General features: G+C 38.1%; 2 protein-coding genes and 1 long non-coding RNA gene across 3 annotated transcripts; all 3 read left to right on the forward strand.

Annotated features, from left to right (window-relative positions):
- Positions 1-185: 185 nt before the first annotated feature.
- On the forward strand, positions 186-8,380 carry LOC102234635 (transketolase-like). The gene is made up of 14 exons (XM_005808656.2): positions 186-458; positions 3,237-3,354; positions 3,448-3,561; positions 3,678-3,775; positions 4,563-4,754; positions 5,000-5,127; positions 5,220-5,416; positions 5,605-5,769; positions 5,977-6,133; positions 6,541-6,671; positions 6,749-6,832; positions 6,928-7,024; positions 7,104-7,223; positions 7,674-8,380. The coding sequence occupies exons 1-14, from the start codon at positions 352-354 to the stop codon at positions 7,844-7,846; spliced, it is 1,881 nt and encodes a 626-aa protein (XP_005808713.1). The 5' UTR covers positions 186-351; the 3' UTR covers positions 7,847-8,380.
- A 2,175-nt stretch (positions 8,381-10,555) lies between these two features.
- Positions 10,556-12,831, forward strand: LOC111609996. The gene is made up of 4 exons (XR_002753442.1): positions 10,556-10,617; positions 10,816-11,060; positions 12,416-12,564; positions 12,676-12,831. It is a non-coding gene; the product is annotated as an uncharacterized LOC111609996 (long non-coding RNA).
- A 216-nt stretch (positions 12,832-13,047) lies between these two features.
- LOC111609696 (extracellular matrix protein 2-like) lies at positions 13,048-26,072 on the forward strand. Its single transcript, XM_023339394.1, has 7 exons — positions 13,048-13,207; positions 14,566-14,681; positions 17,338-17,470; positions 17,550-17,707; positions 18,124-18,263; positions 25,238-25,564; positions 25,656-26,072. The coding sequence occupies exons 1-7, from the start codon at positions 13,153-13,155 to the stop codon at positions 25,825-25,827; spliced, it is 1,101 nt and encodes a 366-aa protein (XP_023195162.1). The 5' UTR covers positions 13,048-13,152; the 3' UTR covers positions 25,828-26,072.
- The last annotated feature ends 1,282 nt before the right edge of the window (positions 26,073-27,354 follow it).

Below are 27,354 nucleotides of genomic sequence, written 5' to 3' on the forward strand. Positions count from 1 at the left end.
TTTATTTAAAAAAAAATCGCTTTGGGGGTAAAATGGTGCCGAAAATGGTCCTGCAAGTTTTCGACTTACAAAAGAAAGACGACCTAAGAAAAGTTGTCGAAAGGTGCATCATGCTCTGCTTAACATACGCAACTTCTCTTCCTGCAATGATTTGATTGGACGGGGTCTGGCTCGCCTGCTAGACATAAACCTCTCTCCGTGACAGTCGGTCCTCCTCCTCCGTACAGTCGTTCTATACGCTGGGCAGCTAGCAGTGGCCTTCAAGTCCAGACAGCAGCCGTGTGTGGTTTTTAAATTACTTTCATTAATTCTCCAAGCAAACAAAGCGTTCCAGTTATCCTCCAAGAGATCATGGCTAGCTACCACAAACCCGACGAGAAGACTTTGCAGGGACTCAAAGACATTGCTAACAAGCTAAGGATCCACTCCATCAAGGCAACATGCGCTTCCAACTCTGGGTAAGTCACACAAAGTTACTCTGAGTCGTCAAGTGTTAAGGAAATCACACGGAAACGCTGATAGGAGAGTATTACCGTAGTCGTAGTGTGCAGGCGATGCACACGCTACCTGTGGGGGCCTGGTGGCTACACGTGCAGCAGATTATGTTCATGCGGCGCGAGTTAGCCAGAGAGCTAGCTGCTAATTAATGAGAATGCAACTAAGGTTGTCTGCTTTCAGGAGCACAGCGGAGTCTAGTGCAAGGAAATGCAAGCCCACTAGATGGTTCATTCAGAGCCTCTTCGGTATAACGTTATATTTTTAGTTCCCCCCCCCTGAAGGCACTTTTTAATAAGCACAGATGGAGTGAGCCAAGTCTATGATACTGACTTCAATGTAACCACTATCACATGCTGCTGTGTTGTGGTCTCATGGTCGTTTTCTCTCCTGAGGATTGTAATATCAGTTTATAGAATTTGGGACGCTCATAACTTTTCGTGTATTACAAATTTTAAGTTTTGGTTTAATTTATAAATTTTGGCTAGTTATGCCTATCTGTAAGTTGTTTGCACACAATGTGCCTGTAATTATTTCCCTAGATGACTTTGAGGTGCTATTTTGTTCCCACATAATTTTTAGTCTCATTTTTGTTAATCAGGTATTGGAGTATTTGCCCCTACATTAGGCAGTAATTGATATTAACGGGACGCGTGAAGACTTCTGTATTTGTATTTTTTATTTTCTCTCTCATACACAAGATCTGCTTTAGGGCAGGATACAGCAAAGTTAGAAACTCCCTTTTTATGTAATTAACCTCTATTTAAAATGGTCAAATTCTAAATCAACTAAAGGATTTAAATCAATAATGCCACAATATATCTATTTTGCCATAGAATGTGTGCAATATTATAATTGCATACTTTGTAGACAATAGAATTTCAAACTCCATGCGCTAAACTAATTTCAAACAACATATTGCTTCTCCTGGATGGACGTTCTCTTCTCTTTTCTGTCCACAACTGGTATAGAAAATCAGATAGGGGTGGAGAACTTTGGATGATGTAAAAGAGGAGCTGGTTGGGGAAAATGAGCTTTATTCATAATTGATATGTTGTTTTTGAACAATAACATAGTAGTGTCATCTTTTTGTGAAATCCGACTACCCTGCTATACTTGTAATAATACATTTTCTTTTAAAAGAATCTGTATTCACTGTAGGATAATCTTGTCCAGATATGACTAGTCGTGTTACCATTGCAGTTTTGTACTTAAATGAACTGTTCTTGTCCAGATGTTAAACAAATGCACCTTTTAACAGCAAAAAATGAAATCTAATGACCTTGTGGTTTTGGCTCCTGTGTATGAACACCAGGTAAACTATTTTACCAAAACAGAATAGTGATTAAAATCTATACTGCTCTTTAAAGAATTGGTGCAAATTTTTTACTATTCTTGGTAAACAGAATAGTTTACCAAAACTATTCTGTTTTGGTAAACTATTTTACCAAAACAGAATAGTGATTAAAATCTATTCTGCTCCTTCAAGATTTGGTGCAGATTTTTTTTCACACAGAAAATAGCCCCATTGGTTGATGCAAGTCAAGGCATGAATACTTAAAAAGGGTGCAGCTTTATCAGTTGGTGTAGCTGCCCTTCGCTCCTGCTCTGTTAAATATAGTTGAATGGGTGTCACATGCACGATTATGTCTGATTAATTCATTTAGGGGAAATCAGGGGAGAGTTTTGAACCAGATTCTTGCTTTCTCATTTTAGCTTAGTCATTACTCAGGAGAAAGTTTTGGTGGAAATGTTGACGTGTGCATCAGTTTTATGTCATGTAAAACACTTGGCAGCTACCTTTTTTTTTATTCTTGACAAAAGAGTGATTCACTCATGGATTATACTTGTGCTGCACCCTTGACTAAACCCTTATACAAATTCTCTTGGTTCTGCATTTCTTCAAATAAAAGGCCAGTTGATGAGTCTCTTTTGGTTCCTACTTCTTCCTTCAGATAAGGAAATAAGGAAATCTTTGTCTGAAATGAGGCTCGCAAAACTTGTTACAAATAAAGCGAATCTTAAGTTGCTGCTGCAACTGTTTCCTCGTTCTGACTAATGCAGAACAATGCACTCTTATTGTCTTTCTCTGAATTTGCCTTGCTTTATTTTCAGCAGGCTCTGTCTCAACAAGTGGAAGAGTGGTAAATTAAACAACTGGATCTTGCTTTTTGATATAAAACTTAACAGTGAGTGATGTACATTTGCATTGGATGTTGTAAAAGTTCCCAGCATGTTCAAAATGGTACCGGTTTTAACTTAACCACAAAGGGAAGCTGAAATCTCTTGGGCAACTCAGGATTTCTAGAAATGTTTACAATACTCCCAACCCCATTTTAAGCAACTAACAGTTTCACAAGGTTTTTTTTGCAATTTTTTTTTAAGCTTGAAGACCTTTGTGTGGTAACCAGAGTTGGTTGTGTTTAAAAATTAACAAGTTATTGATTGATGATGACGTTTTCTAATCTCAATAGGTCGTCTTCAAAAGCATTATCTGTCAACAAGACAGTTGTGTAAATTTTGTGTGATGTGGCCATGCTCTGTCGTTGAACGGCAATTCTCGTACAGTCATTCTGTCACTATTAACATAGTGCTTTAAACGGGAAATGATTTAACTTTTCCAGACTAAACACGAAGTTTGAATGTAATATGCATGCACTGGCATGATGGTCTTGTATACTAATATTGTATCTGTACTGTCAGCTGTCACTAATTGACTCCTTTTGATTTTGGTTCCTAAGCCATCCCACATCATGCTGCAGTGCAGCGGAGCTCATGTCTGTGCTCTTCTTCAACGCCATGCGCTATAAAGCAGATGATCCTCGCAACCAGTGCAATGACCGCTTTGTGCTCTCAAAGGTTGGTGCTTGATGCAAATTCTACCTGAGAGTTGTTCATTTCATTTAGTTTGCTGGTGATCACACCTTAGAATTCTTCTGTAACTCTCATCAGGGTCATGCTGCCCCTGTCCTGTATGCTGCCTGGGCAGAAGCAGGTTTCGTGAAGGAATCTGATCTGCTCAACCTGCGTAAGATCGACTGTGACCTGGAGGGGCACCCCACACCTGTGAGTTTGTAAAATTGACTGGATTTTTTTTTTTTTTTCTTTCAACATGACTGGGAAAAATTTAATGGATGTAAAATGTAGCTTTTCTGTTTTCAATTTACCCTGTTGTATCACAGAAACTAGCATTTGTTGATGTGGCAACTGGATCTCTTGGCCAAGGTCTTGGGGCTGCTTGTGGGATGGCCTATACTGGCAAGCATTTTGACAAAGCCAGGTCAGTCTTTATTTTTTATTGAAGTTCTGAATTGAGGAATGATTAGAGTTAAACAATTTTGGAATCTTAATCTCTTTTTCAGGTTCAAGAATTGTCTCATTTAGATTCAAGTTGTAATGTTAACATCCTTTGTGTCATCTCAGCATTGCTTAAGAAAGTGCATTGTTTGTGTGCAAAATGACCTGAGTGTTCTCATGTGTTAAAGGCCAGAAGGTCTCATGACTAAGCATCTTTTGCTGTTTTAGTGTTGGCTAATTGTATTTAAGATAAACTTAAATACCATTAGTTTACATGGCAGTGTCCAGAGTAGGCATGGGCTGTTTACTAGTATCAAGATATTTAAAAAGTGATGTGGTTTGCAAACTGCAAAATTCAGTCATACCATTCATACTGCACAAACTGGATGGTGGGGCAGGTAGCCTGACTAGCTAGTGACTTTATACATTCTCAGATTTAAAGTTTTGGTATGATGCAGTGAAACCATGTTATTCTTTGTCCAGATTATTGGATGATAATCCTATACCAGGTCATGCCTAGTCTGGAGTCTTTCATCCATCATGAATGAATTAATCTTGGACCTTAGTCTGCAGTATTTAAGATGCTTTTTGAGAAAATAGGATGTACATGGAATAACAAAAACAATTATCTTTACTGAATTTTTGGCATCTTTTTAAACTCAAACAATAATTCAGGACCCTTTAGATCTTACTAGCTGGTCATTGTCTTAACATGAATTGTATAGAAGCCACAAACGCTTCCTTTTTTCTTCTCTTCTTATTCATTGCAGCTACCGTGTGTACTGCATGCTCGGTGATGGTGAGTGTTCGGAGGGCTCCGTGTGGGAGGCCATGGCCTTTGCATCCTATTACAAGCTGGACAACCTGGTGGCTATCATGGATGTCAACCGTCTCGGTCAGAGTGAGCCTGCACCCCTGCAACACGACATGGAGACCTACCGCAAACGCTGTGAAGCCTTTGGGTCGGTAACAACACGAAGTAACATAACACACTTTCACTTTTTAACCTATTGGGACAAATTTGTGAGTTGAATATTATGAACTTTTGGTTAAAATTTGTTTTTTGCCCATTTAGTCTATTCCCATTTCTGATGTTTTTGCTGTGAGCCTACCATAAGATTTTATAAATTTAAGTGATATTGATGCCTGATGCATACTTTTCTGAGATTTAATTTAGTAATGATTTCCATTCTTTAAACATGTGTAGATGGAATACATATGTTGTGGATGGGCATGATGTGGAGGAACTGTGTAAAGCTTTCTGGCTGGCTAAGCAGGTAAAGGACAAACCCACCTGTATTGTTGCAAAGACCTTCAAAGGAAAAGGACTCAAAGGTATGTATAAACAAAATTTCAAGACTTTTCCTCACTTTAAAAACAAAATCCTACATTTTCTTACTGAAACTTGTTTACCCATTGCTTTGCAGACATTTCGGATCTAGAGAACTGGCATGGGAAGCCAATCCCTAAGGACAAGGTAGATGGCCTTCTGAAGGACTTGCAGTCTCAGATCCAGGTCCCCAACAAGACCCTCTGCCCAGAGCTGCCCAATGATGACGCAGCACCAGCTGACCTGAGCCCAATCTCCCTACCTACACCCCCAGCCTATAAGAAGGGAGATAAGGTAGGAAAATACACTTTTTATGATTTAAAAAAAGGCTCTTTATGCTATAATTTGGCTGTGAATGAAAACACAAATGAATAATCATCAATATGTTTGTTCCATAAGTCTTGCTGACTAAAATTTCTTTCGTTTGTTACATTGATGATCTGTCAGTCTTTGCTTTACCCTGTTCCCATCTTTCCCTTTAGATGGCAACAAGGCAAGCCTATGGTGTAGCACTGGCCAGGTTGGGTCAGGGAAGCAAGAGGGTGGTTGCCCTGGATGGAGACACCAAAAACTCCACTTTCTCAGAATTATTCAAGAAGGCCTACCCTGATCGCTATATTGAGTGTTTCATCGCTGAACAAAACATGGTAAAGTACACACACACACTCTTATTGATATTCTTCCCTGCTGTTCCATATGGTGTAATTTGTTGCTATTCATGCTTATCCCTGATATCTCTAGCTTCTTTGGTCACTTGTAGCTAGATTTTTCTTTTGAGCCTTCAATGTTTTGATCTCTGTTATGTCATCAGTTTTCATTTTGACTTATAGAACTGTATTTGCCTATAATTACAGGTAGGAGTAGCCATTGGCTGTGCCACTCGTGACCGCACAGTTGCATTTGCCAGCACGTTTGCTGCCTTCTTCTCTAGAGCCTACGATCAGATTCGTATGGGAGCGATCTCACAGTCCAACGTCAACCTAGTAGGATCTCACTGCGGTGTCTCCATTGGTAAGATTATGGCTGTAAATGATTGCCATCATTAAGGGTGTAATGGTACACAAAAGTTCTGGTTTGCACGTGTCTCTATTTTGAACTCATGGTTCAGCAGGTTTTCTTGCTGTTCATGCATTTGAAAATGCTGCTGTTAAACTTTGGTATGGTCTACCTTACTTCTCCATCACTGTCGCTAAATACTTCACCTTAATGTTCCCAGACAGCAGACTTTAGTGATGGCTGGGAGTTCTGCCTCTAGAGTCTCTTCAGTTCTGCACATAAACATTTTGTGTGTGTGTTCAGGCTTAAAACACTACATTTGTTCAGTACACCTGCATGCTAAACCTTGAGGTCTGGACCCCTGGTATTACTTATGATTAAATGGGAGAACTCTGTTTTTCACCGGTCATATCTACCTTCAGGTGAGGACGGTCCATCTCAGATGGCTCTCGAGGACTTGGCCATGTTCCGCGCCATACCGACATGCACAGTGTTTTATCCGAGCGATGCTGTGTCGACCGAGAGGGCTGTTGAACTGTCTGCTAACACAAAGGTCAGTGGCCTGCCTTAAGATTGTCCAGCAAACATTCCTCCCAAAGTCAATATTCACATACCACTTTCTGTTCTTAGGGAATCTGCTTCATTCGTACTAGCAGACCAGCCACTGCAGTGATCTACTCACCAGATGAGAAGTTTGAAGTGGGTGTAGCCAAGGTAATCAATACTGGTGATTAATTGATCTGAAAACGGGGCAGAATCACAACCGAACTTCATTTGATGTTTGCTGACATTGACTGAATGGCCTCCAGGTTGTGCGCCAGTCTGACAGCGATGTGGTGACTGTGATTGGAGCTGGTGTCACACTTCATGAAGCTCTGACTGCTTATGATACGCTTAAAAGTGAAGGTAAACTCTCATAAGAGAAAAGAAATCAAAATTTTCTAAAGCAAATGGCAGCCTGAATAACATAAACCTTAATTTGTAGGAAAAAACATTTGCGTAATTGACCCATTTACCATCAAGCCCTTGGACGCCGCCACCATTTTGTCCTGTGCCAGAGCCACAGGGGGGCAGATCATCACAGTGGAGGACCACTACAAGGAGGGTAGGCTTGTTTCCTTGCTCCCATTTTCCTAATTGAGTTTGATGATGCATTAAACCTTTCTGGACCAGCAACATTTTATGGGGGAGATTTTTATGTATTTTTTAAAATTATTATTATTTTTTAGGAGTTGGTTGGATTAAATGAAGTTGTAGTTGTAAGAACATATTTTCCAGGCTACAACTTTTGCTTTGTGACTGCAGGACAAATTTTCAGCCACTTGTAGGTTTTGTATTAAAATAAATGGTGGCTTATTTGATCTTTAGCAAATGAAGGCTGGTTGGACTTGTTGGGTTTATAACAATGAACGTTTTAAGGGTTATACAAATCTTCTAATTTTTGACAATTTGTCCTGCCGTTTCTTAGATTTTCAACAAAGGTTTCCCTGTAAACTGTGAAATCAGTTTCAGTTCTTGCTTACAATGGTGCTTCTTGTTAACTATCTCTGTCCAGGTGGTCTCGGTGAAGCCGTGCTGTCTGCAGTGGGGGGGGAGCCTGGCATCATGGTTACCCGGCTGGCAGTGAGTGGCGTTCCCCGCAGTGGAAAGCCCCAGGAGCTCCTGGATATTTTTGGCATCAGTGCCAAGCATATCGTCACCGCTGTCCGCCAGACCTTTGCAAACTAAAGACTCCATCTTCCGAGCTTTCATTCATCAGCTACATCGTCCACACCAGTTAACCTCTCTACTGCCATCTTGTGGCTTTAGAGCTGCAGTTCACTAACCTTGTATTGCATTTTAAGAGCAGAGTGTAATGTGTTTTGCAAATAACCCCTTTACCTTTGTTCACCTTTGTAGGTCATTCCTTTTCCCAAATGCTTGTTGAAGCTGAAAACTACTGTAAAATTTGACAGTACAAATTTTGATTGTCAATTAACTCAGGCCATGACTTTTGTCATCATTCCTCTTATTTTATTGTTTTCCCCAACTCTGGCTTTCACTATGACTACTGTTCTTGCAATGTATTATATCTCTTCTGTAGTGAAAGCCTTTAGCTCAGAGCTCAGATGTTTTCTTTACCCCAGAATTAAGTCACACAAAGACATTCCATAGCAATTCCTGATCCCACAAAATGTAACCATGCTTTTGGTGTTTGCAGGTTCTCAGTCTCACCTGTTGTAGCTGTGATGTGCTAAATTAAAAGTTCATGGCTTAACACCATTATTGCTGTATGTTGTTTTCTTCCTGGTGCTAATTTCATTGTGCTTTTTCCACTTAATCTACTCTCAGAAAAAAATGACTGGTTGTACCTCAAGGTCAGTGCCCAGATCTGTTTAGCTGCATTTCTCTCAAAGATAAAGCAACTGGAAACGCTAACTCTGTGTAGTTAAAGGGGCAGGATGTTTTCCAGCCACTTATTATATATAGCACAATCAAATAGTTATGACACCTTCAGTTGTTTAAAGAAAATGCTGTATATATCAAACATGACTTAAAAGAAATTTGACTTCAAAATGTAACGGCTTGAAATTGGCATCTGTCTCTTTAAGAAACTCTTGCATTTTGCCTTGAGCACGTCATCACATCAACATTACTCTTAAGTGTTTGCATTCATGGGAACACTGTACTGATATAATAAGCTCATCAGATGTGCAGTTTCACCAGGTGTTTGCTAATTGCTGCTGCTAGTTTGAAGGAGCTGAGTGTGCTGGAGGTGGAGGGGATGCCCTGTACTCCTGGACCAGCATTTCAGTGTGTATTTGGGCTTCAGAAAATCATGATTCCACTGTACTCTAAAATACATAATCTAACCCTGACAGAGCATTTTTCAGCACACCGTTAAAAAAAATTCCTTACATCCATTAAGACATTGTCATCCTAAACCAGATATCAACAATCTTAATCTACAGAAATATTTTTCCCCTCTGTTTCAACCAAATAAAATTTGGCAAAATAATGCCCTACATATATATATATATATAGAATCCAAATATATTGATGTGTATGTGTACAATAGAACTGAAATGTTCGTCAATGAGATTGCAAGTGCTTATGCATCTCTAGGGTAGTTTTTTTTTTTTTTGTTACAGCATAACCTGTTGACTTTTGCATAGCAATTAATTTTTTTTACTGCATTAAATGTGTATGTCTTTAATAACTACATGCAACAGACTATATCTTTGTTGTAATGGACACTTTTTTAAATCTTGTTTTTGAAACTGCAATGCCGTTGGCATTCTAAAATTATCTTTACAAGCCTATTTCTACTATGTTAAAATTCCTTTGGCATCAACACTACATTTATCACCAGAAAGGATTGTGGAACCAGTACTAACTGGAGTTGTAAATTGTCTTTAACAGGGATTGTGTTTTTAATTTGCAAGATAAATTGAGGATTTCTTTGAGCTATTTTGTTTTTTATAAACTACACGGTGTTTCCAATGAGGGTCTTTTATTTTTTTGCTGAACAACATCATAACAGCTGTAGGTATTATAAACAATACATATTGGTAAACTAAACCTTTTAATATGTGGAAGGAAAATCTAGACTCTGCACCATACCTTCTGGTAAAAGCTAGTGATTTAGCTGTGCTGTCAGACTGAGGCTACGGAGGGGTGTTGAATGTGGTAAGTGGATTACTGCATGTTCCTGTCAAGGCTAAAATGAATCATCTGTGAACACTTTATTGTTTACCTTGGAGGAGCTCATCGGGACCTGAGTGTTTCAGTGTTTAGTGTGAAGTTGTCCACGGTGCCATTTGGACTGTGTCTATCGCCTCTCTCCCAACAGCTGCACCTAATGTGTGAAAATTATCATGCTCTCCGTTAGCACAAATTAATCCATGAGTCTCATTGTCATATAGATTGACCTAAACCAGCATTGTTGAAGCACCTCTGGATAGATTTATTGATTTACAATAGATTTATTGTGTTTTTTTTTCAAAAAGAAAAGGGAGTTTGTCAGCATGTTTCACCTCACAGTGAAAATCCCATGTTGGTTCCACTCTGAGCAAAGGGTGCAAAGGGTAAGTGTGACGACTCGCACACTCCACAGTTCATGAACAGTAAGTAAGCAGAGAATGTAAAGATTCCTGTATTGTTCTCTCCTCAGAGTTCATATTTGTTTTAATATGTGGATGCTAGTGGAGCCTGGCCAAACATGGTTGTCTCCGACTTGACCCGTCTATCAACTCTGTTCCCTACCAGATCGCGTCCAAGATACCTGCACACTGTCCTCACCATCTTCTAAATCAGTTTATTAAAAATGTTTTAAGATGAGACTTTTTCTCATTTTTTAAGCTTTCTGTACTAGAATTTCTTTCTTTTTATGTTGCAAAGTAAACATGGGAATCGCTTCTTTTTGAGTCTGCAGACAGTTTTGAGAGAGAGAGGAGACAAGGAGGAGCAAGGCGTGTCTGTGCTTCATGGTATAATGATGGACTACCATTATTGGCATGGTGAGAGTTTATTTTTTCAACCTGTTCACCTCCCAGATTTTCCTTCCATCCTCTTCCTTTCTCCTCATTCACACAATGACCGTCTAATAAAAAGCACAAGGATTTTTAGAAAAAGGATCTATTCGACAAAAATCTGTTTTTTTCTTCGGAATTACATTAAACTTTGTGATATTTTTTTTTTCTTTTATTGCCTCACAGCTGGTAGAAGCTTGGGACCTAAACCGAAGAGTAAATGAGCAAAAATCCAAAAATGCAAGTTCTGAGAATGTGGATTGTGATCATTTGTGTGAGCGGCACAATTTATTCAGAGGAAACCCAAGAATTATTGCATGACCTGAATGCAATCCTGGAAATAAACTCTGACGCACCTGAAATAGAAATGGCTACCAGTCATTCATCAGGGACTGATTCAGGGGAGAGGATTTTGGATCAGCTTATCACTGGTAAGATGACAAAACATTTCTGTTTCTATCTGCCTGCTTCCCACAATAAAATGTTCGATAAGCTAACAAATCTGGATTTAATATCTAAGTTTGTTTCTTCATGAATGTTCTTGTATGCACTTGAAATCATATATGTAGTGTAAAGAGACACAGGACTTTTTCATGTAACTTTGGAGGTAGTCTCCAAAACGTATCTTAGGGACACACATCAAACACAATGCTTTATTTTGAGATTATGATTGAAAAATTCTAAACGAATCAGGCCAGATTTGGTGGACCTCTGCAAGTTTGCTTCATCGTTGGGTGAAATAACCAAATGCAACTGAGAGAGAAAAGCCATTCTACTTTTTAAATAGATTTTAAAAAAATAGAATAGAACAGAACAGAGTAGAATAGAATAGAATGCCTCAGTGAGGACCTTTTGGCATACCAAAAGCAAAGTGACAGGTAAAAGGAAGCATGTATTTTAGGTAAAATATGGTAACAGAAAATCATTAAGGTCAAATTTACAACATAATAAAACAGAAAAAAACCGAATACTTTGCATTTATCAGAAATAGTACATAGTTTCAGAGAACTCTCTGCCTGAGTAGATTACTCTTGTAGGTGATAACTTCAAAAAGGGTACAAAATATTACTGAATATTTGTGCATAAAATAATAAATAATAAAATGCTATCTACAAGAGTATTGACATTTTTTGCATATAATAAAAGATGTGCAAATAGTAGCAGGAATGTAAACAACTTATTGAGTTTGAGTTTGTTGAGAGTAGTGATGATTATAAGAAAGAACATTAGGTGGATTCTAGAAGCAGCATTTCAACATGAACTGGGAAGTTTAACAAATGAACAATAAACCTAAGGCTGCCATGTAACTTAACAGCAAAAACAATTATCTGGCATGCCTATCTCTAAGTCTGACCTTATGCCTATTAAAAATACACACAGAGCTGAAAAGATGTAACTAAGCAAGATGGCCACCAAACCTGACTAATTAAACCAGTTCTGTCAGGAGGAAGAAGCCTAAATTCCTGCAAACTCTTCTGACAAGCTTGTGGAAGAGTATCCAAAATGTTTGATTCAAGTCTTTTAAAAAAAACTATCACATCTATCTAAAGCTTACAAAATGTATATAAATATATGAATTTGAAAAAACAATCTCACTCAATATTCTAGTATTTAGCAAAGAGAAAAATAGTTACTCTTAACTGACCTAAAACAGAAATAATTTAGCCAGACTTAATGTCAAGCTGGGAGGGTGGAAAATGATTATGTGTCCTTTTGATACAGTGGATGTAAATATTTGATTTCACCTGCGTTTCACTGACTGTTTGATTTAATTGTAATGACTCAGGAACAGAAGTGCAGCCCCAACTGGAATCAGAAAGAAAGACGGATCAGAGGAAAGCTGATCCTAAAAAGCTAGAGGTTGTCAGAGGAAGGAGAAGTGCTTGGGGCAGGAGAAGACACGCTGCTACAGTAGAGGCCGCTGCATATCAAATAGTAAATATATTCAAACATTTTTCTGCATCATTTCAACTCATCTGAAGTCAATATTTCTGTTATTTTCCTCTTGACTTAATGATGTCACTGGTTTCCCGCTGTATTCTGCAGGCCGGATTAAGGCAACCTCTGAAAGGCTGGAGACAGAGTGCTAAGGGAGAGATGGAAACTAGCCTCCTTATGGCGACACTGAAGGAACTTCATGCGGAAAAGAAACGACTGATGGATAATGGAAAAACACAAGAGGAAGAGGAGGAGGAAGGTGAGGAGGAGGATAGCGAAGAGGAAGAGGAGGACGAAGAAGAAGAAGATGATGATGACGACGATGAAGATGATGAAGAAGAGGTTTAATTTTATTCAAAATCCTGCTGTTGTACACATCATTATCTAGTGTGCAGTGTGTAAAGAAGTTTTTCTATTTCAATTCAGGAGGAAGAGGAAGAAGAGGAGGAGGAAGAAGAAGGAGAAGAGGAGGAGGAGGAGGCCACAGAACCTCCTACTAATCAAACAGAAACACAGTACAACTCTACTGGACCTCCAGCTGAATGCCAGACTGCAGATGCAGAGATAAGCTGCAGGGGTGTCGGGATGACTCACCTGCCAGTTTTCCAGTACCTGGAAGTGAGAAAGCTTGACTTGGGAGGTGTGTGTGACAGGACTGTTGTCAGAACAACAGTTTAAGCCCAATGGAATAATACAAAATATTAAAAAGAGCATTCTATTTAATTAAAAGTTGGTGTTATCCATATGGTTTTTTTCTTTTTGAAATTCCAGTCAGAGGTTTATATACATTTATTACTTACATGAATGTCAGATTAAATTAGGGCTTTGATTATAACCATTCTTTCTCTGGAATGATCTGATGTTGAAAAATACAACTTCGGTGATTTAAGTTTTTATTATTTATTGTGGATTTATGTTAATCCACATAGATTAAAAATTATACATGAAGACCTAAATATACATACGTAGCTTCACTAATACTTTATAAACATTCCTTAGAAAGAGATGTTTCCTTTTTAACAGTTTTCAAGGATCTGACATAGTTGAGCTGGATATTTGGAGTTGTGGTCTCCTGGCATGTTATCAAAAATTTTCCATTTAGTTGTAAATGGTTAGAAATTTCATGCCAGCACTTTGTGTGATGCAGCAGTTCTCCCGGGGCAAAAACAGCTCTTCAAAATCGCTGCTATCAATATCGTGCACAATCCACCGTCATTTGGCGCCATGTTCTCTATGACTCCTCCAAACATGCTTTTTTGGAATCACTCCTTGCCCCTTCTTTTGTTGTCCCGCATGGACAACAAAACAATTCTGTAGTTTTGTCCATGTAGAAATTTTTAGTTTTGCAAAACCCTCTAAGTTCATGGTTATATAACAGTCACTTCACTGCAGACAGTGACACTGATGTGCCAACAGTTTCCGGTTTATGAAAGGCTTGAACCTTGGATGTTCCTGGGTTGTTCTTGTAAACCCTAAACAGTCTCCCTTCATTTGACTAGAGACAGAAAGTCTTCAATCAGAAGTGCAATTTACTACAGGACTTGTAACCTAATGTTAGTTGGAATGTAAGTATATTGTAGTATGGCAATACATTTAAACTTTCAAACCCATTTCCTGTTTTTAAAAATGAGTGAAAATGTATGTTAATTTAGCCTTCAAAATTCACACATCTAATAAAATCATTCATGTTCATGATATGTGTATGGAAACTTCTGCAGATACAGGGTTTAACACACAACTGTCTTTATTGTCCCAGAGTGGATAAACCATGTGGGACAATAAAATAAAACAAAGAAAAAACAGGTGTAATAGAATAATGTATGCAACAGGTTGATGGCAAGAAATGAAGAAGAGATGCCAAAATATGTAATTAAGAGCTCAAAAGTTTTTGTTTTTTTTATTGTGTCACAATAACCATTTTTCAGCTACATGATTTTTTAATTATCAGAATCAATATTTGAAGTGCTAATTGCACTACATATTATTTTCTGTTCCAAGAAAACAACATCAGAATCATCACTCCACAAAGTTTGTTTGGACTACGAAACCTGGATGAACTGGATCTGAGCCAGAACCAACTGGACGACGAGTCGTTTAGCCAGAACTGCCTGCTTGTGAGTATGGCTGCTTTCTTGAAACTGGCAGGGAAAGATCTTCATTCATCAGCTCCTTCTGCAGCCAGAAAATTATATATATATATATATATATATATATATATATATATATATATATATATATATATATATATATATATATATATATTTTTTTTTTTTTTTTTTTTAAGTTAGTACTCCATACACTTGCATAAATTATTGCATCAATGCAGTCTGGGTTATTTCAGTAACTGCCTTCATAAATTCTGCATTGTTGGAGGAATGTGATTCCTATCAATCACTGTGATAACATTGTCATTAAATCTCCATAAAGCCTGTCAGCAGAGGGGACTATAATAGGCTCCCAAGTTTCCTGGTAGACGTCTGCACTGAATTTGAACTTGATAAAATGGAGTGGACCAACACCAGCAGATGACATGGCTCCCCCAAATCATCTCTGACTGCAGAAACTTTCCACTGGACTTTAAGCAACTTGGATTATATGATTTTTTCTTCTTCCTCAAGACTCTGTAGCCTTGACTTCTAACTTAAAGAAAAAAAAAACAACTTAATACCACTTATACCAATCTTTTTTCTTCCTTGTCCAGATGAAACACTTTCTCTTGAGGCTTAAGATAAAGGATGCAAAAGGTTTTGACTATGCCCTGGCTCTATCTGTGTGCTGGTTTTTGACTCCAGCTGCCTGCCCTTTCGGTCTCTCAAAGACTTGAATGGGCTTCGTTCCTAGACCTTATCAAGGCTGCCATTGTCCCTGATGCTTGTGAACCTTTTGTTATCGTACGTTTTCCTTCCGCTTAACCTTTCACTGATATATGACATGTAAAATTAGTATTGAACACATCACAATTTTTTCTAGAAAGGTTACTGACATGAAATTTTCACCATGCGTTTGCGAAAATACATATAGTCCATAGATACAAAGAAACCAGTAACAATATTCAAAAATTATTCTACCTACTCTACCTGGATACATTAAATAGCTAGTGTCTATAGCATTAATTTTTTGGGCTTGTCAGTAGCTACTTTTTCATGATTATTTAGCACTAATGTCTATTCTACGATTTCGTAATTGAGCTGTATCCATTAAATAATTTATTTAATAAAAAAAAACATAATTAAGCTTGTGTATGCGATAAGTAATTAAAAATTATGGCAATGAATAATGTAAACTGTAACATGACATATATTCATAATTCAGCCAAGGCACAAGACGTCAGTTGTAGCAACTATTTGGGGAAATTGCAGTCAGCAATTTTACAGAGAAGCTATGGATTCAAATGTTCAAATGACACACAAGGTTTTATGAATAGTCCGATACTGTGAGAGCTTGCTTGGAGTCAGCTGCACATTGTCTGAAAAACAAAACAAAACAAAAAACATGATCCTGCTACTTCCTGTTGTCTTCTTCGTTGTTTTCAACTGTAGTAACATCTGACTGTTGATCATGTGACTGGTGTGATGCGAAAAAGTGTATTTTGTTTATTTCGACACAGCCGGAAAACCACCTCCTTCTAGCGCAAAACCTTTTTTATTGAAAACATGTTTTTTTCCCCCCCAAAAAATGTTCTGTGGTGTGAAATATATTTTTGTAATTTCAATTTGCAGAATTCTATGGTTAATGGAAACACAGCTGCTGACTGTCTAATGGACAAGCTAGCTGACTTTCCTGTGATTGTGTTGGCTATAACACAGCCATTGCATAACATCTCCATTGAAATCAATCTTTATTAGTGCTATGCATTATTCTAATTTCTAAGAAACTGAAGTTTGTGTTTTTATCATTTGCAAGCTATCTTCATTTGAATTAACAAATACATTAACAATACAGCCTTTCTGTAATGAAGATTGGCATGAGGGATGTCACTTTTGGAATTAAATTATTTAAATAAATGAACTACTCAACGAAATTCTAATTTGTTGAGATGGACCTGCATGGTGATATAATATTTTTTTAACAATGCCTTGTTTATCCACAAAAAAACAAAAGAATCAAATAAAAATTTACACCAAACACAAGATCTTTATTGCAAATTTTAAACTTCTTCATTTGCTACTTTCCTCTGGTTTGTAAGCCTTTATAGAACATGTGCAGTCTTCTAATGAGCAGATTGTATGAGTCACTTTACAGCTAGGAGTCAGGATAATTGAAGTTGCATTAACAGATGCTTTCTAAGTAAAACCTTCGATTGATTCCATGCCATACTCAGATCCCAAATAGACCGAGTCAACCGCTGTGTTCTGACCAATCATTACTCTTCACCACTGATACACTGAAGCCAATGCATTGAGGAACAAAAGGAAATTATTTTTGGAAGAGTATTTTTTTTTCTCTCCTTTTTCTCCTCACCTCACCATAATGACAGAGGGCTGACGGACTGGCTAGAGGGACACTGTAAAAGATCCTGTCCTCTGCTTTCCCTCACACATAAACCACCGGAGCCGTTTGTACCGAGAAACCTCCCACAGTGGTTTTACTAAAAATAAAACATGATAAATGACATGGAAGAGATTCACAGAATAGCAATTCTTTCATTTGGTTCTTTTCTGTAAACTCCAAGTGGAATAGAAAATTATGGACTTTAAGTCAGGCTTCTATTTTGTCTTTTTTAATCACACTGGATATTTTATCTCTTTCTGAAATCGGGTTTTCATGAAGAACTTGACCTTTTTGAGAAAGCTGGATCTTAACGACAACCAGATCACCAGAATTCCAGCGCTGCCAGCATCTCTAGAGGAGCTCAAGATTAATAAGAACAAACTGACTGTTCTCACGGATCACTGCTTCCAAGGTACAACCAGCATATCCTATAGAAAGAAAAACACAAGACAAAAACTGTAAATAAAAAAAATTTTTTACAATTTTTTTAGGCTTGAAAAACTTGTTGAAGCTGGAGCTAAGGATGAACACCCTTTATGAAGCCAGTGTGTCACCTGCAGCTTTTCAACCTCTGCAGAAGCTTCTGGAGCTGCAGCTGGACAACAACCGTTTCCGGTCCCTCCCTCTGGGCCTTCCTTCGTCTCTTCAGGTGTGCTTTTATACATTTGTTGGAACCTGTGGGTATATTCCCTAAAGTGAAGTGCCAAGTGTTTATTTTGTTAAGTTACAATCACAAACTTCTTAGTATAATGCTATAATTTCACAAACCAACACAAAGTCATGCATAATTGGAAAATTGAAGGGAAAGGATCCATGGTTTTCAAATGTTTTCCAGAAAAAAAAATCTTTACAAATAAGTTCACTCGTTTGTAAAGTCAGTTGTTTTGTGAAGGCTTCAGAGGTTTGTTAGAGAACTTTAGTGAGCAAACACAATTCTGAAGACCACAAAAAACACCATTTACGTCAGGTATATTATAAAGCAATGTCCCAAAGTTGAACATCATCTCTCCGTTTTCTTCTCAGGACTTGCTTTATTTTACATTAACCTTCTTCACTATTTTAAAGGTGCTGAAAATGAATGGAAACCTGATTGGAGAGGTGGCCTTTGAGGCCTTAAGGGACTGCATTCATCTGAAAGTGCTGAATCTGAGTCACAACTATATCGACGATCAAAGCATCAATAGCAACACTTGGACCCGTCTTAGGTACGTATCATTTGTGTAGTTCCTTAATTTGCCACAAGAGGGCAAGCTGCCCTTTGGAAGCTCTGACCAGTTTTAGCTAAATATAATTAAGTCTGAAGCAATCCAAGAGAAATAAAGTTTTTTTTTAACGGACCAGCAATAGTATACTATTGTCATAATCAATACCTCAGGCTGGTGTTATTCTCAATTACAAACTTTTTTTCTATGGTATTACAGTAATTATTTTCAGCACACAAAGTTCTTTTTACCTTTCCTTTCCCTCACTTTCTCTTATGCAGTCATATTTACATATTCTACAAGTCATGGCAGTCTACTTTGTGTACTTAGAAGAACAAGGGTGTGATTTAGGCCTCGAGGGCAACTGTGTGCCTGCGTGTGTGTGTTTGTTTAAATATAGTGAATTCCGGAGGGTTTGTCTTTTTCTCCCTTGGATCCTTGTGAACCACAATGCAAGTTCAAGTAACGCAGAGGAATAGAGAACGAAGAAGGGAGTGCAGGAGAGGCAGCTGGAAAGGGATTGCGCAAGTTATGCACAGATCAAAGTGGTAGACAGGGGGATAAAATCAAAGATGTACAGATTTTCTTATCAAAACGAAAACAGTGAAATCCAAAGGCCATATCAATATAATGTCCTTAATTTAACTTTAACATACTAGTAATAGTGTATTTAATGCCTGACATTTGTTGACTTGTTGATAAATGTGGTAACTGTCCCATTGGTAATTGTAAATGCTCTGTTTTAAAAGATTTCTATAACTTTCTATAGGTTTGCATAGGTACCAGATTGTGACATATTTAACCTTAGCCTCGCCAGGATCTAGTTAATTTTAAGACAATAATGCTGAATCTGCAAGAAAGCTAATTCCTTGTGGGGTTCTTTTCTTGTTGTTGTCCAAAACAGTCAAATGGTAAAATAGGAGAAATTAAAAATAAATACTTTAATGCAATGTGCTGGCTCTAGTTAGTGGAGTGCCTCTGGTCACTGTGTAGCAGTCGGTGTGTTTATTACGTCCTGCTGGAGTTTAAGCTAGAGTGTACAGGAAGTTACAGGGGATTTGGGACTGGAAGTAAAATCTGGGATCTGTCTTTGGAAGACCGGGGGGCTTACTTTAATCTTGCGTCATTATCTGCCTTCCTAATACTGTGTAGCTGGAAAATGTTAGGATAAATATGCAGTGAAACGATGACTTAAATCCCCAAAGTCATTAACATAATGGGGACGCATTTGTTTAGTATTCAGAAGAAGTTTTTTTTTTGTTTTTTTTTACCACCATATAAACACAGAAGTTCAAGTTTGGCAAGTATAAAACAATTCACTTCTTTACTATGAAGGTAGGCTTGACTTAAGTTGATATTATCAGTGAATCTTAGCAGTCCACTACAACCCGAAGTGAATAATCACACATCAAATCTTTCAATGTTAACAGCAAAAAAATAAAAAATAAATAAAAAAGACGCTACACAAGGAGTTTTTAAAAAAAGAAGAAAAAAAATTATACTTCATGGTACAAAAGTTCATAGGAGAATAGGCTAAAGTAATTGTCTCAAATGGCTCTGGAGAATTATTGAAGGTTATTGAAGTTTGTAGAAGTTAATTTTTTCCTGTCTATTTAGTCGCTGCCACAGCATGACTATCTCTGCAAACTCGAGAAATTTGTTTTTCAGCCACCCTCCTGTGGATTTGCAGTGTTTTTTAACCTCGCATTTCCTATTTTTAGCTTATCTTCAGGTCTCACAATGATAGCTTTATATACAGGTATACAGAAGTATTTATGACTATGTTATAACATTTTTACCACCATATTTGTATTGCTTATGCTGATATCTTATGATTGCTTTTCAGAAAATGGGCTTTACATAATGGTCAATTATTTATATCTTTGTTGTGTTCTTTTAAAGTTCATCATTACACAAGTCATGGATCTGTGTCTGTTCACAAACATTGGCTGTACTACTTGCTACTTAAGAGATATGAAGTGTTTTCCCTGGAATCCTTCCAAGCGGTCCGTAACTGCGCTCCGTCTTTTATCACTTTAACATTTAAAAGTGAATTTTAAGATGTAACTTTTGATTTATTTAAATTGTTTTTGAGCATTGCACAATATGACCTTGGTATGAACTTGCAGGGAGCTCTAAATCCAGAAAAACTGGCAGCTGCTTTGAAGGGTTTCTTCTTGTGAATAATCTTCCTTGCTGCATAATTATGGTGTAATAAAATTATAAATTGAATAAACAAAATTATTGTAGCTACTCTATGAGTAATAGACAGACCTCTCTAGACCTAACATCTTTGCTGATGTTTCTCTTGTTGACGTTGTGGAGGAAAGTAGTATGCCCTGACTCCTGACTCCTTTTTTGCTCACATTAAAAACCTTTACATATATTTTTGGAGTGATGGTTATTCCCATTTTCCGTTTTTTTTTATTGTGTTAAACAAATTGTTCTCAGACCAAATAAATTATAAAACCTCAGATGATAAAGATCATTCGCTCATCATAACTCAACTTCTATTTACGTTAAATTCCTATGGAAATACAAAATTTGCTCCTAGTTTTTCCATTGTATTTACTCAATCATGATTTTCTGCAAAATGCATTTTGACGCTCCATTTTAATACTACGTTACTATGAAAATGTTTTCATTGTATTCTAGTAAGTAAAGCTACAGTACAAGTGCTAGCGAGAATGAACATGTTTTTGGCAACCTATCATATGCTGTAGTGAAACTTTCCCTTCTCATTTAGCCTTATTTCAATAAGCTGTTTCATTTCAAACCCATATTTACAAGGAATTAATTTATTGCATTGATACTGTGTTTATTTAAATATGACATCTTAACACCGTTCCAGCCGTGTTAACCTCTGTGCCCTCTTTTGTGTGTGCTTATCAGGTATTCTTGTTACATAACTGGTTGTGCAGTGGCTTAGCATTAATTTATGTTGCAGTAGCAATCTGAAACGGCGCAACAAAAGCCGTCCTCTTTATTCTCCCAGCTGTAAAACAAACAAACAAGCAAAAAAAAAAAAAAAAAACCCGCCTGTTTATCTGCTCCTGGTTCTTGATCAAGACGTCAGTCAACGTTTATCTTCGCTCGCATCACTGCTTCCAGCCAACAAATTTGACTCACCACTTCACATGTAAAAAGAATGGAGCACTACTTTCGCTGATTGCTCTTACATAAACCCCTACTCCTCCCAAACACTTCAAATGGTTGCATTTTTGAATTATCCCCATAAAGCATATTTATTAGTGAAATATTTGTAACCTAGTTTGTCGTGATAAGCCGCTTACAAAACAGTGCTTTGTTGTGTTTTGTTTTGTGCAGGAACATGTGGCTGTTTTGAATTTCTGACTTTTATTAATATAGTGGTGTTGGCAGACAGACAGCTGTGGGAGAGCTCTGTTGATTACCAAACACTACAAGCAGAGTGAGTACATGGTGATATTGGGTTAGCGATCATCAAACCAGAAGTGTGTGCGTTTGTGTGTGGGGGTGAGCACGCATACGTATATGCATGATGTGTGTGTGTGGTGCCATGTTGAGTCTTAGCCTGAATAAGCTCGTCCCAAAATCTCTTTTTGTCTTTGGTCCCGCACAAATTGGTTTCATAATGAGCTTATGTAAGCAGGAACACAAGCAGAATTGCGCACATCATTGCACACTGCACACCCTGCCTATGATAAAACCACACTGACATCAAATGAGAGGGATTTAATTAAATGAGCATCAGTCCATGTAAGGGTTTCATCTGTATTTTGAACCGTAGCTTTTTTCTTATTCTACTGAACGTAATCAAATACAAAATACTCGGAGCAAAAGAAGTGCAGCTACAGTAAATCAAATAAAGTTTTAGCTGTATTCAAATCCAAATATCCGTCGGTATGTTTAGCAGAGGTTTGACAAATTGTTCAAAACACTTCCAGAAGTCAGTTCAAGTTAATACATTCGGGTTGCACAGATGTGCACATGTTGCTTTAATAAAGCCAAAGTCATGTCCTGCCATTCTTCATCCATCAGTGTATTTTCAAATCCTCACTTTGTCTTTTTTTTCTTACCTGGCACAGCCACTCTGGCTGGCTTAACGTTACCCTGCTTGGCTGCCAGTGTTCTGCAACTGCCATGTGTGATGCTAACACAAATGGAGATGTGTGCATTATAAAGTACTGTTGTACTGTAGGTTGTACTTGGTCATGGTTTGCCTAAACGCATGGACACCCAGACTTGTAAAGACAAAAACATTCAGTTTTCTTCTGTTGCTGTGTACCTTTTTGTGGTTGCAGTAGTTACAGTGTAGAGGAGAGTTCTGTGTGAGATAGTTGATCTGCTTCACGTCATTTGTTTGAATGTGCGTATGTGTTTTTGTGTGCAGATGCCTGTGGGTGGGGGGAGGGTGGGGAGTGTGGGTGGTGGAGGGCTCTACAGTTCTTCCTGAGAAGAGAGCTCTATGTCTCCGCTCATTACTCCCATGTGGAGCTCTGAGTAGTGGCGGACTGCCACTGTGCTAACTGGCAAAGATTTCGAACACAAGTCAGCAGTGCACAGCTGGTCTGAACTGGTGCAGGGACAGATACGTAGGATTTCAGAGCAGACATAGTTAGGTACGTAAGAAAGCAGAGTGAAGGTTAAACAAAAAGCCTTTTGTTGTATGCTGGTGTGAGATAATTCCTCTGAGATTATTCATAGGTTTCTCTGAAGGAAGCCAGCCCACTTTTTTAAATCATCCTGCAAAAGAAGAACCCGATTCTTTCTCTAAATTTTAGTGTGAATCTTGCAAATCATCATAAATCAGCAGAAATTGTAAGGTCTGTCAGACAGAGGAACAAGCCCAATAAACAGTGAAACCTCTGAGTTTTCAAGTTCAATGGATGAGAGTAAACAGAGATTTCCTCAAACTAATAACCTCATCGAGTACCTGGATCAATGTGAGACTGTGAGGACTCCTTTCTTCCCCTGATTAACTATCTTGGTTTCTCAGGTGAAAATGGGTGTGGCTTGGATTTAGACCCTGACTGGGAGCAACTGGGTCAATGTTCCCATCCTATTTGAACCTGGCAGTTCCTCACACCAAGGGGCTGCTCATACTTTCCCCATTGCATTTAGTCTTCGTATTTCATTGGGTTTGTTGTTTTGGTAATGTTTAATGGGGTTGTTTTGCTGGATTTAGTTAGGTCTTGTGTTGGTTAGTGCAGTGTTTCCCTACTCCGGTCCTCAAGGCACATTGCCCTGCACATTTCAGGTGTTTCAGCTCAGCTTCAGCCCAGCTGATTTCAATTGGTGAATGATTAACAGGCACTTACTGAACTACAATCACCTGAATCAGGATTATTAAAACAGGGAAACATCTAAGACATGCAGGGCAGTATGCCTTTAGGACCAGGGTTGGGAAACAGTGGGTTAGTGTTCTGGTTTTCATCTGCCTTGTTTTGGGTTGGCATCTTACTATACTGCAGCTAATTCTTTTGTTTAAAACCTATGCTAAGAGTGTCTCCCTTCTTTGTCATATCTTTGTGACTAAAGAGGGAGACACACCAATTTGTTTTTCCTTTCTCAATGATACCCAAATCACTTGACCATATGGGCATTAGCTGGCCACATAAGTGCTTTTGTCTATTCATATTGGGGAAAAACAGAAAATGAGGTCTGCCTCCTGCTGTGATTCTTGCGTCAAACTCACAACAGCTGTGTGGGATCATGCAACAAAAACATGGAACTCTCAGTTCTACATCTTTGCCTTGGAAGCAAGAATCCCCCCCTCTATCCCTGCAGACATTTACTCTGTTTTCTGCAAACTAAAACTTATATTATTATAATATTTGCACAAAATACCGTATCACTTTGTTTTCTCTACCATACTCCCCAGCTCCTACCTTTGCCCAGAGTGCATTATTAGCTTTCCTGGCCTTCTTCAATATTGCTCTGCAGCCTTAGCTTTTGGCCTCTCCTGCAATGCTCATGAGAGTCCAGTAAATGTAAAACAGGAGGACAATGATGAATTGTTGGGCATCCATTAAAATGCTCAATCCAGAGACCTGTAAAACATTGCATGCTGTCATATAAAACATCATTCAAATAGCAACTTTCAAGACAAAAATCACATAGCGCTTCAAACAACAGAATAACAAATTTAAGCAAAAGCAGATTAAAAAAAAAATGTTTTCAGCTGATTTTTAAAGGAAGCCACTGAGTCTGCCCATATGAGAGTCGGTTGAAGGACGTTCCAGAGCCACAGAAGAAAAGCTTCTATCTCCTTTAGTTTTTTATTGTATGGGAAACAGCCAACAAGGCATAATCACAGAACTTCACAGCCCAAACAGCATGTAAAAGCTCTGAGATGTAGGTTGATCTCTTTCAATGCAGCGATCGCCATGTCAAACATATCTTAATGAGCCAGGAGCCAATGAAATTGATGATCCAGTCAGGAGTCTAGCAGCAGCATTCTGCACAGACTGCAACTGGCATTGCAAAAATCTAGAGAAGATGAAACAAAAAGCATGAACTGATTTTTCCATTTCTGGACAAGAGCTAATAGGGCTGACTTTGGCAATATTTCACAAGTGGTAGAGTCAGGAATGAGACAAAGATCTGACATGATTTTGCAGAGTACAACCTGAGTTGAAGATTAATCCCAAGGTTTGTAATTGAAGATTTAACCAGATAACCAAGAGGCCCAAGTATCTTTATTGTATATTTACAGTTTATTTTTACACATGATTATTTCCTCAGATCTCTAATCATCTGTTTAAATTAACCTATTAAAAGAAATTATGCAATAGGTTTAGTGTGAAACTTAAAAAATGTGCAACATCATAATGAATGAGGGAAAGATGTTTTCATTAAATAGCTATGAAAAGTCATTTTGGATGCGAGTGTCAAATTGAACATAAAGTAATGTTGTTTTCCTTGATACGGCAAACAGAATCACATGACAGAAACTTGGATTCATTTTTTCATTGTCCTGGTTATTTATTTCTCAGATCTCTGGAAGACTTGGACCTGTCGCACAACCGCCTCACCTCCATCCCTGTGAATCTGCCTCGCTTCCTCCGTAAACTGATCCTGCAGCACAACAGCATACGTCACATCCCTGCCTTCACATTCCGTCACATGCGTGCTGGCCTGCAATCCCTTCATCTGTCCCACAACAAACTGAGCACCGAGGGCGTAGAGCAGCATTCCTTCGTTGGAACCTACCGCTCCATGCGCGAGCTCCTACTTGGCAACAACAGACTGCAGGACATCCCCAGATGTGTCAGGCAGTTTAAGAACCTGCAGGTGCTGAGACTGGAAAACAATCAGATCAGGTAGGGATGCATTTGAAATGTTTGAAATCTTTATGTTTTCCCTGAGCAACCTTTACCTAGATCTAATTTAAATCTGTGTTCTGTGTTTTAGGCAGGTGAGGCAGTGGGCAGTGTGCCACCCTGGTAATTCTGGCTCCACCCTGGTTTCTGTCCACCTGGAATATAATCTCCTGGAAGAGGAGTCTATTCCCCCGAAGGCTTTCTCCTGTGTGACTGACACACAGGGACTGGTCCTGTATCCACAGCAGGGCAAACGTATATGAACTGACACAAATGCTGTGCATAAGCAAGACAAACAGCAATACAGTTCTCTCCAGCTTCTGTCATTTTTGACATCTTTATAGTCACCATGGTATCAGAAAACATTTACAACTTAATTAGCTAAGTCAGTAAATCCATTTCTAAGTAGCATGTTGTAGTATTTTGGCACACAATAAAGAAAATATGAACCTCACACAGTAACTGGATTTTTACTCTTTTGGACAATAAATTTGACTGTAATTCACAGTTGCTCAAAATCACAGGGTAACTAAGTCTTTAGCCTCAAGCTTCTTTGGGAATTTTACTACTTAGCGTGATTAAAATGTCTCTAGAGTAGTTTTGAGGTCCTTGCAAGGAGAGTCTTTAATTGAGTAGAATTAAACTAGGGGTGTGGTGTGGATGCAGACCAGCCTGAAGCAATCTAAGCTTGGGTGTCCAAAAAAAATGTCCAATGTGACCTAAAAGGGCCCGACGTAGAGGACAAATATGAACATCATAATAGTTTTCTATCTCCAGATAAGGTCAGAGCATCCAGGAAAGCAAGCAAAAAATACCATACCAGAAATAACAAAAAAAAACCACAACAGTAATGTTCAAGTGGAGACAAAATATCAGACTGAAGTCTAGTGAAGATCCTTTGGCATCAACTTAAACAAGACATTCACGCTTCAAAACCTATCCAAAGCAGCTGAATTAGAACAAATGAGTGTGCCAAAATGCCTCCACAGTGATCAAAGTCAGACATAACAAATACTCCATAACATGTTTCGCTGCTAAGAGTGGTACAAACAGTTATTAGGTTTAGAGAGCAATCCCTTTTTCACACAAGGTTATGAAGGTTAGGATTTTTTTTTTCTCCCTTAAGAAAGAACACCATCATTTAAAAACGATGTTTTTGTATTTACTTGTATTGTCTTTGACTAGCATTTAAACTGGTTTGATGTTATAAAACACTTAAGTTTGGTAATCATGCAAAAAAAGGGAAAACCGTAAAGGTGCAAACACTTTTTCCCCATCACTGTAGAGCCAGGTTGGATTAGGTAGCTTTTCTCTTACTAAATGAAATCATCTTTTAAAATAGCGTCCTATATTTACTCTTGCTATGGTTACCATGTATTCAAAATGACAAACTGAAATAAGTTGAGTGGAACTTGAACAAGAACTGAATTGTGTTTGAAAAACACAAATCAACCGCTGTCCTAAGAAAGTCTCTAAACCTGATGAGTGGAAAGATGTGAGTAACAGACGATGTCACGTTTTGCACAATGGGACATGAGCAGGAGATGAGGAAGGAGATTTCAAACCAGAAAAGAAGGTAAAGCAAGGAGGAGCGGGAATTAGTTCACATTGAGAGCTCTTTTCCCACTGAGAGATGGAAACCACCTCTTATACCCGACTAACCACTAAATTACCCCCCTCCCCCCCGGATCTTATTATCCTTTGTTTTTCCCCTCTTTTCTTTTTAGCTTACTTTTTTAATTTCAACTTTCCTTATTTCTTTCTACATGCAGTATATATGTCTGTTTGAA

This window comes from Xiphophorus maculatus, chromosome 1 (genome assembly GCF_002775205.1).
Source record: "Xiphophorus maculatus strain JP 163 A chromosome 1, X_maculatus-5.0-male, whole genome shotgun sequence".
Lineage (NCBI taxonomy): Eukaryota > Metazoa > Chordata > Actinopteri > Cyprinodontiformes > Poeciliidae > Xiphophorus > Xiphophorus maculatus.